The sequence below is a fragment of the Tupaia chinensis genome, unplaced genomic scaffold (assembly GCF_000334495.1).
Source record: "Tupaia chinensis unplaced genomic scaffold, TupChi_1.0 Scaffold000037_2, whole genome shotgun sequence".
NCBI lineage: Eukaryota > Metazoa > Chordata > Mammalia > Scandentia > Tupaiidae > Tupaia > Tupaia belangeri.
In genome coordinates, this window is record NW_006159478.1 from 783,926 (window position 1) to 794,202 (window position 10,277).

At 36.4% G+C, this 10,277-nt stretch overlaps 1 protein-coding gene across 1 annotated transcript in view; it reads right to left on the reverse strand.

Moving 5' to 3' along the window:
• The window catches only part of ACVR2A (activin A receptor type 2A), a 46,099-nt gene extending 37,548 nt beyond the window's left edge, over positions 1 to 8,551 (reverse strand). The window contains exons 1-3 of the mRNA XM_006140506.3: positions 8,325 to 8,551; positions 4,156 to 4,265; positions 3,809 to 3,963 (exon numbers count right to left, since the gene is read on the reverse strand). Of these exons, the coding sequence (XP_006140568.1) occupies positions 3,809 to 3,963; positions 4,156 to 4,204 (204 nt within the window). The 5' untranslated portion in view covers positions 4,205 to 4,265; positions 8,325 to 8,551. The remainder of the gene's footprint in view (positions 1 to 3,808; positions 3,964 to 4,155; positions 4,266 to 8,324) is intronic.
• Between the last annotated feature and the right edge of the window lie 1,726 nt (positions 8,552 to 10,277).

Sequence of the window (10,277 nt, forward strand, 5' to 3'; positions counted from 1 at the left end):
CCCTACTTAGTCTTAGAATTAAAAACTTGGGAACATAAATGAGGGTGAAAAACAGATGCCATCAGCTTAAGACTTCAAATGTATGCTATGTCTCTTCTGTCTACTCTTACCCTCTACAAGTCTTGAACCAACAGGCACTGGCAGAATCAAGTCAGAGGTACAGGAATTTTCACCTTCAAAACAATCGTGTGTTCCATGTACCCTATTCTAAAATGTGCTTAAAAATTACATTTTCATGAAAAAGCACAAGGATATGCCCTTTTATATATCTATGACTTCCTTACTTTCCTTTTGTCCTATGTATACAATGTTTACATGTACATAGATGAGATGTTATTGCTTCTGTAGCTGTCATGCAACTAGTCAAGATGCAAAAGTAGGAAAATAAATTAGCCTACAGAATGATTTTGAGATAGCAGGGATGTTTACTGAATTATATGAAACACCAGAAACATGCTTTCTGCGGGGGGGGGGGGGGGAGGGCAAAACAGCATGGCTATATGAGTAAAGTTTCAGAATCAGAGAGTTCTTGGTCCACATCCTAGGTCTGACACTTGTGAGCTTTGCTTTCCCAATATTTTTATTGATACCATGGAAATTCTACCACATAAATAACCCTGTAAGGTAAAATCAAATCAGTGCTCTTCGTATGTGGCTGGTGCTCAGAATCACCTGGGTAATTCTCTAAAAACATACTGCCCCGGGTCCCATTCCATACTTTAAGGAGTGTAGTCCAGAAATTTCTTTCTTTCTTTTTTTTTTTTTTTTTAAGGTTTTTTGCCATAGGGTACATGTGCTTGATCAGAGAGACAGGGGAGATGGTCATGACCTAATCCCTTCTCCTCCATTCTTCTGGGATTTGGGGCATGCACACATACATGCCTGGCATGATTTCCAAGCCACCAGGTCTGGGATGCAAACTGCTGTTGGCCATGCGGGAGGTCCAGTGCTGTAATCACCGTGCCTCCTCTTTGCCCCAAGAATTTCTATTTTTTAACAAATTCCGAACATGACCTTTATATGTTATTCTCACAATTTGGAAATCACTGAAAAAATAAATCCTATATATTTATGTTTTTATACATTTTGTATTATATATTTATGCATAGTGTAACTTACAGTACCCTAGTATACTGTAAATGTTCGATAAATACTTGATGTAATATTCATTATTTTTAATAAAAGATAAAATAAGTATTTTAAAAAACATGGCTACTAAGTAGTACTATAGAACTATAGCCTGCATAAACTTCTCACCAAAAATAAGACTTAAAGTATGAAACCAGTTTTTCAAAGACAGCAAGAGATGGCAAAACGATGTTCTACATTGATGGCAATACCCCCCCTTCCACAACAGTTTATGACAGAAGGAAAACATAAAGCCAAGTTTATTCCCACTTTTTCATAACAATGCTTGCCAGGTTACTCCATCACAAATTCTTCAAACAAATGTCTTATTTTTCAGCAACTGATACAATTCATGTGAATTCATGATACAGTGATGTGAGTAGTAAACAACTGTGCACAATGTTGTTAACTGTAGCAACAAATATCTAAAACTCAAAGAGATGGACACCAGCAGGAGAACCATGGTTCTTACTTATGAAAAATGACATCTTTCTTTTTAAATAATCTAAACCACTGAATTAATTAATTACTTTTTCTCTTCTCTTCTTTTCAAGACTTTCTTGCTATAGGGCATATGCTCTCACCAGAGAGTCAGAGAGAGAGAGAAAAGTGAGAAACCATCCCCTGGGGTGATGGCCACACTGCAATCCCTTTTCTTCCATTCTCCTCTCTGGATTTTGGCCACATATGGACATGTGCCGGCGTGAGTTTTAAGCTGCCAGATCCAGGACTCGAACCTCGACTGGCCAGGTGGGAGTCCAGCAACGTAACCATTACACCATCTGCTGGTCCCTTAATTAGTATTTCTAAATAAAGTGATCTCATTTAGATTATCAAGCTCTTTTAAAAATGCCTTATTCACAATTTTGTATCAATATCTACACAAATTATCTACAAAATTATACTCCTATTTAAAAATTCCTTCTATTAAAGCCTTAACAAATTTATTTATAAATGTAGTTTCCAGCTTGTTTCTTTCATGCCACATATCAAGAGCAAATTCTGGAAACTGTTATAGCATTGAATATTTGCTCTTCTAAATTTAGAATTTAAAGCAAATTTTTAAAAAGGTAAAATGACACATGGCCCTAGCGGACAGTGTGGTGGTTAAAGTCCTGGATTCCCACATTGTGGACTCCAGTTTGAGTCCCAGACTCAGAGGGTTGAAAGTCAAATGGGGAATATGTGCATGCATGTCCAAAATCCTGCAACAGGAATGAAGGAGAAGCGATTGAGCATGACCATCCCCCTATAGAATGATTTCTTGCTTTACCTCTCTCTGTCTTTCTTTGGTGAGCAAACACACCCTGTGGCAAAAACCTAAATAAGAAATTACACTGACATAAGGCAAAACATATCCTATGGTCACTTAGAGTAAACTATAAATAGATGTATTAAACAGTAAAAATGTTACTCTAAAATACTTTATACAAATGATTTTAAACATAAATTTAGCTACTAATGTTTAAAAGTTGACATATTTCAACTGTTCAAAGCCGTGTGTTTACCTAATTTTCTGAACAGGGTATTTTATCTTTGAGTGTACTGCTCCATGTACACATCTAACAGAGATTATGGGGATCAATGATCTAATGCTAACAGACTGCTGCAAGTACTGAGAAAGAAGTGTATTATGTAAATAAAGCTTAGCAGGACGAGCTGTTTCGGTCATTAAATTATAGGACTTTACTATTTTCTTTTAACAAGCTACAATCATTATTTCTCCTGATATTAGAGAAACAAAGTTAAACCAAGAGGTCCAGAAAGACCAAGTAATCTGATCCTGAGTTAAAGAAATACAGTAAAGCCTAGAATACAAAGATGTCTAAAGCAAGTAAAAATATTACACTGACATAAGGTAAAACGTATCCTATGGTCACTTAGAGTAATAGATATATTAAACACTAAAAAGTTTTCCTGGGCATAAAGAATACCAAATACTTTTATGAAAAGTCCTTATAAATCACTGGACCAGTGACAACTGTCTATATAATAAAAAATGAAGAAACTTGAGTGAATTTAATCTGATTATCCACACCTACAGTTTCAGAAACATTTGTAGTGGGGTGAGTGAGAATCAAGAGCATTAAGGAAGGTTTTAGTCTTCAGTACACATTTGATATGCTATGAACAAAAAAATACATTTGAACTACCAACAACACATGATATAAGAAATAGTGTTCTTTTGTGCCTCTTTCCTAAAAACAAAATTTTTAGAAATATCTTTCTGAAGTCTTATGAAGCCCCTCTTCATACTTTCTGAGACATCTTGCTGGATCCATCTCCATGATTAAAAGAATGTTTTGGCAAATAGTCTTCAAAAAGGCACAGAAATTTTGGAGTGGAAGAAAGGGTAGAGGAGAAAGGGTCATGGTATCCCTTCTTCATAATTCATTATATCTCAAGAAGCAAAGCATGGTGTTCCTCATACTTAAAGGTATTAGAATGAAAGTGAAACTCTCCAAAGAATAAGAAGCATGGGAATTACTCTCATTCAACTCTACCTCAGCCCTTAAGTGAGAAAAGTTTAGGACATAGCAAATTAATGGTCTCCATGACAGTAAGTAATAAAAAATTAACTGCAAAAGAAAACAACTTCTAACAACCTAGTAGCTTTCATCACAATGTTTTTTGAAAATACAAAATTCAAAATAGCACAAAGTACAGGGTAATAACTTACTTGAGTTGGAACAAGTACAGGAGGGTAGGCCATCTTGTGATGCCTGTACACCCAAAATGCACAAATGACAATCCCCGCAATTAACATAAGCGGCACCAAAGAATAAAGCAGGATGTTGTAATAGGGGGGCTTAGGCGTCACTGGATTTGAAGTGGCTGTGGAAAGGGAGGGAGAAACAACTCAGATTTGGCCTACAAAACTCTATAATAAGTATTTATTGTAGCATCAATTATTGGGAAAAACAGAATTATGAGCAATCAGGAGTAAACGAGTCCATCAACACAAAATATACTTTGTTTTTCAATCTACCAGGTGAACAAGCCTATGTATTTCCCCTATAAACTTACGCTGTGTGACTTCCATCTCCGGAAAATAAGAGAACTTTTCATTACACATATTGCCCTCGCAGCAACAAAAATAAACTTCAGGGCTGTCTTTTTTCTCTATACAATCAGTCCTACAAACAAAGAGAGAAATAATTAAAATTATTAAATTACAGCATTACAGTACATGCCATACAATAGGCATTTTTCGTCTCAGAGATGAAATAATGAATGAGTCATTTATATTCAACCTCAAGATTTTTAGTAACATCCAATGATCAACTCTTAAAATCAAAAGGTGTTCCTGGATTCCTATTACTAAATCTCACTGAGGAAAAAAAAAAAAAAAAAAACAAAGAACAGATGATTTTATAACAATTAAATCGACTCCTTAAGACTAAGGTTTTGGGGACCTGCAGGTGGCGTGGTGGTTAAGGTGCTAGACACTCCCACATGCCCGACAGTGGTTAAGTCCTAGACCTGCTGGCTTGCTTTCTCACTTTCCCTCTGTGTGTGTGTGTGTGTGTGTGTGTGTGTGTCTATGATGAAATTAAAATAAATGAATGAATAAATAAAATTAAATAAATAAATCTTTAAAAGACTACAGCTTTCAAATGAACAATCTAAAGCAACTACCTTTTTCGATTTTTTTTTTTTAATTATCAGGGAAGCTTGAAGAGGAATAGAAAGTCAAAGGGGCAATTTGGGAGCACTTATACTCACAGGAAATACAGCTTTCCCACTTCAAATATTAAAAAGTTGATAAGTACATAAACATACATATACATACACACTAATTGAAGCAAGCTCACGAGCAAAACATATTTCAACATCTGAGACTCAAACTAGGCTTAGGAATTAATAGTGTTATTTTCTTTACAGCAGATTTAAATTCTCTGAATGTAATGAACAGGGTTAAGATAAGCAACAGGCTGAGAACAAATACATAGATTCTAATAATTCAAACTTGATTAGAATTAGGATGATTTTAAAAAAAAAAGTAGCCTTCTGCATAAGACTGAAATATCTGAAAAGACATTGATTTCATCCTGTAGATTAGCTAATTAAACATTAAAAAGCAGCTTTACTTATTAAAAAAAAATCAAACTTTCTGGATTTTTGTTTGTTTGTTTTGTTTTAAGAGAGGTTTTGCTATTGGGCATATGCACTCAACAGAAAGACAAAGAGGGACAGAGAGAGAGCGAAAGTAAGAAATCACCCCCCAGGAAGGATGGCCATACTGTAATCCCTTCTCTTCCATTCTCATCTTGGGCACACAAGCACACGTGCCCAGTGTGAGTTTAAGCTACCGGGTCTGGGACTTGAACCACAGTCAACTATATGGGAATCCGGCAATGTAGCCATTACGCCATCTGCTGATCCCAAACTTTCTAATATTGCTGGTAAACATCAGATGAACTTAAAGACGTATTTTACAAACAAAACCAAACGTTTGTAATGGTCACTAGAATAATATGGTTGAGTTAATCTCTAAAATGAAAAGCTAAAGAAATTGCTTAAATACAATCTATACAAATACCTATTTAGCAGAATGTAAAAACACAAACAAAAGCTAAGTTTTAACAATTTATAAACAGAAATGTGTAAATTTCAAAATTAATATTTAGAATCAGGTTTCAAATTATAGATTAACATAATTAAATACTTAGTCTAGTCAATTCAAAAAATTACTTTTCACCATCCAATGTCATTCTTATATCAGTTTTTTCTTCCATACTAATTTTAAAACATTATGTATTTGGGCCAACTGGTGGCATAGTGGTTAAGGCACTAGACTTCCATATGGCTTACTGCAGCTTGAGCCCCAATCCAAGCAGCTTGAAACACACTGGGCACATGTGCATGTGAGCCCAAAATCACAAGAAGAGAATGGACACAGGTTTGTGGGGTGGCCAATCCCCCAAGGGGGTGATCTCTCACTTTCTTTACCTGTGTCCCGTGAACATACATGCCCTATAGTAAAAAATCTCTCTCTAGGAAAAAAAAAAAAAAGAATTATTTAATTTAGCTTTTATTATTATCATTTTCTAATTTGTCACAGGGCACATGTGCTCACAAGAGAGAGAAAGTGAGAAAGCAAGCTGCCAGGTCCAGGACTATAAGCGCAGTTGGCCATGTGGGAATCCAGTGCTCTAACCACCACGACACCTGCTGGCCCCCCACACTGACATTTCTTGAATCTTTCTTTCTCTTGCTATGCTTATTATTTTCCATTCAAATTTAGAGCATAAAAACAAAAATGTACATACTTTGAAATCAGTATTTAAACCCCAGAAGCAAAGCTAGCATAGTGATTATCAGTCTAAGCATTGGCACTGACTAAAGCACCTTCCAAGACTTCCAATGAAAATGATCCATTACCCATATTTCAGCACTACTTGAACTTCACAGAACTGAAATAGTGGCTTTAGGTTAGAAACAAAATCAGTTTGTTATTGTTTTTAACTACACAGAAAGGGATCCCTGATGTCAACTAATAAATAAAAGACAATTTTGTCTGGTGTGGTGATTAAGATAGCTGGATCCCACATGGCTAGCTGTACCATTGGAGTCCCAGATCGTAGCTTGAAAAACATGCCAGGCACTTGTGCATCTGTGCATGCCCAAAATCGGAGAAGAGAATGGACTGTAGTGCGATCATGCCTCATGTGGAATGCTTTCTCGCTCGCTCACGCTCGCTCGCTCGCTCTCTCTCTCTCTCTCTCTCTCTCACCAGCACATGAGCCCTCTGGCAAATTTGGAAAAAGGAAAAAAAAAATAGTTTTGAATAAAGAAGATTCCCAAACTTCATTTTTTCCCGCAATTTCTTCCTATTTATCTTTTGTAACAGCACTCACTTGAAGACCACTTCTGTTAGGTAAGAGACAAACAGTCAGAAATGAAATAAAATGTATAAGTATAGAGAAATAATCCCTGAAAATTTCACAGACTTAGAAGTGCACCCTAAATATGAAAGACATACTACTAAAAGACTGTTTTAACTTCTCGTGACAAGTAGAACTAACTCCATTTTCAAGGGCTTAATCAATGTATTTTGCTATTAGTTACATACAGTGAACCAATCACAGCTTCAAGGTAACCAAGTGAGGTCACTAAAAATGGATCCACAAGTATTTAGCATTGATTGTATACAGCAGCATTATCTTGGCTTCAAAATGTCTAGATATCTAGGACTTCACAGCCTTTGCCAGCCTTCAGCACCTACACCCAGTGGAAATCCTGCAGCTCAGAGTGTTAAATGATCAACCCAACATCTACGGGACTCCTTAGAGAAAGATCACCGGCTTCAATATCATGACCCCTGTTTTCTTTCCAGTACAGAATAAAACAATTTAAACAAGATCTTTTAAGTAAATGTAGCTTTTTTTCTATGAGGGCTATATTAGTTCTGATACAGTTTTGAATGTCAAGTTAAAATGTCTCGGGGTAAAGAACAAAGGCCAACTTTACAAGAAAAAAAAGGGGGAAATATAATAAATCAATTTCTTCTAGCCACATAAAGAAGGAAACTAAAAGGAAATTAAATACTACGATTAAGCTTTATTCTCCTTAAGGATAGATTTTCAACAGGTATACTCCCTTTTAAAGTAATTTTTAAAACTCTTTTCGTTTTTTAAAAACCATAAAGTAATCATAACAACATGGGGGAAAGAAACAGTTCTTAACTGGGAACCAACAGTTGGCATAATGGCTATGTCGCTGGACTCCCAGGTAGTGGATTGTGGTTCAAGTCCCGGACCCAGTGGCTTAAACTCACGCCAGGCGCGTGTGCACAGGTGCCCAAGAACCCGAGAGGAGAGTGGAGGAGAAGAGATGGTGGCATAGCCATCCCCCCAGGGGGTGATTTCTTACTTTCTGTCTCTCTCTCTTCATCTTTCTGGCGAGCACACGCGCCCTATAGCAAAAACTTCTCCTCCCCCCCAAAAAGAGAAAAAAAACCACAGTTCTTAACTAAGAGTTCTATCTATTAGATTATTCATAATATATTAATGATAAAACATAAACAAGCTATGTTTATCTTGTTAAAGAATTTTATAATGTTCTTCATAGTCCCATACCATCTTTGAGAAACCAAGAAATATTTAAGTGCAAATATATGCATTGATTTCCCCCCTTTTAAAAAGACGATAAAAATTACTAAACACCATCATAAAACTAAAATATGTCCTTACCTGTCATAGCAGTTGATATCATCCAGCCAACAGCCTTGTTTCACTATTTCAATGGAACCAGAAATATTCTTCCAAGTAGCAAAACAATGCCGCCGTTTATCTTTGTCACCGTAACAGGGTTCAACACCAGTTTGATTGGTTCTGTCTCGTTCCCAATTAGCATTAAAGAAAAGACATTCCTGAGTTTCTGATCTTCCAAGTATAGCACCTACAAGATAATAAAATAGCAACTTAATATACCATATTAGTTCTTAAGAGATTTTTTCCAAGATAGCAACTTGGACATTTTAGGGAAACCTAAAATGTTTTATAACTTTGAGTTTAGGTTTCCAGGTACTTCAAGTATAAAATAAGCATAATGGGGGCCAGCAGGTGGTGTGGTGTTTAAGGTGCTGAATTGCCACATGGCTGCCCGTAGTTCAAGACCAGGACCTGGTAGCTTGCTTTCTCTTTTTCCCTCTCCCTGTCTCTCTGTGTCCTATAGCAAAATTTTTTAAAATAAGGGACCAGCAGTTAGCCTAACGGCTATGTCACTGGACTCCCATGTAGTCAACTGTCGTTTGTGTCCCAAACCCAGTGGCTTAAAATTCACGCCGGGAACATGTGCGTGCGTGCCCAAGATCTCAAGAAGAGAATGGAGGAGAAGGGATTGAGCGTGGCCATACCCCATGGAAGGTGATTTCTCGCTTTCTGTCTCTCTCTTTCTGGTGAGCGCACATGCCCTATAGCAAAAACCTCTCTAATAAATAAACAAACCAACAAACAAATAAATAAATAAAAATAATTTTGGAAATAAATTAAGTAATTCTTTAAAAAAAATAAGCATAATAGGAAGTGAGCCAATATGACATAAGATTTCAAAGGACTCCAGTTTCCCTTCAGAACATCCGTGATGAAACCATTAGAAATGGTTCTTTTTTTTTCTTTACTTTTTTTTTTTTGGAGAGGTTTTTGCTATAGGGCATGTGTGCTCGCCAGAAAGACAGAGAGACAGAAAGCGAGAAATCACCCCCCGGGGTGATGGTCACGCAGCATTCCCTTCTCCTCCATTCTCTTGGGATCTTGGGCACGCACGCACACGCGCCCAGCATGAGTTTAAGCCACCGCGTCTGGGACTCAAACCACGGTTCACAGGAGTCCTGTGATATAACCATTACGCCAACTGCTGGTCCCAGAAATGGTTACTTTTACTAAGTCTCAACCCTCCAGTAGACTCGTTCTTTGTGACAGAAGTGGAACTATGCACAAACAATTCTGCTGCATAATGTAGTACAAGAAAAAGTCCCTATATGACCAAGCTATAAACTAAGCAAATTGGGACCTTTCAAACTTGAGTATCTGGCAGACATGCTCTCCAAAGTAAACCAAGCCTGTTACTTCAAGAATAGCAATTTAAAGTATACTTCGCCAATGATAAAATTTGAGTTTTCAAACAAAAGCAGGAATTTTGGAAAAACTTGTATTTATCACCATTAGCATAACACCTTCCCAAAAAAAGAATTTTCTGATGAGATCAGTGATGATATTAACAAATATGACTTCTAAATACTGAATAATGAAATGCACCAATATTTAGGGGGGGCTATATAATTCAGGGAACTAATTTTTCCAAATGAGTTGTATGATGTTACAAAAAAAATTCACATATAAAAAATCAATAATTCAATGTGCAAGACAGATCAATAGTTATAATGTTACAAAGGACAAAAAGATTATTAATGATTCCAAACTTCAACTAACTTTCAAGAAATCATGTCTCGTCTTAATCTGGAAAGGCAAGGGAACAAGAATACCCAAAATAATTCTGGGAGGAAAAAGTGTAAAGGAAAATTTCACTTCCTGATTTTAAGACTTACTATAAAGCTTCAGCAAGAAAAACAGTATGGTCTTAGTGAAAACAGTGATGCACAGAACAGTACAGAAGAGAGAATCCAGAAAGAAACCTAATTGTAT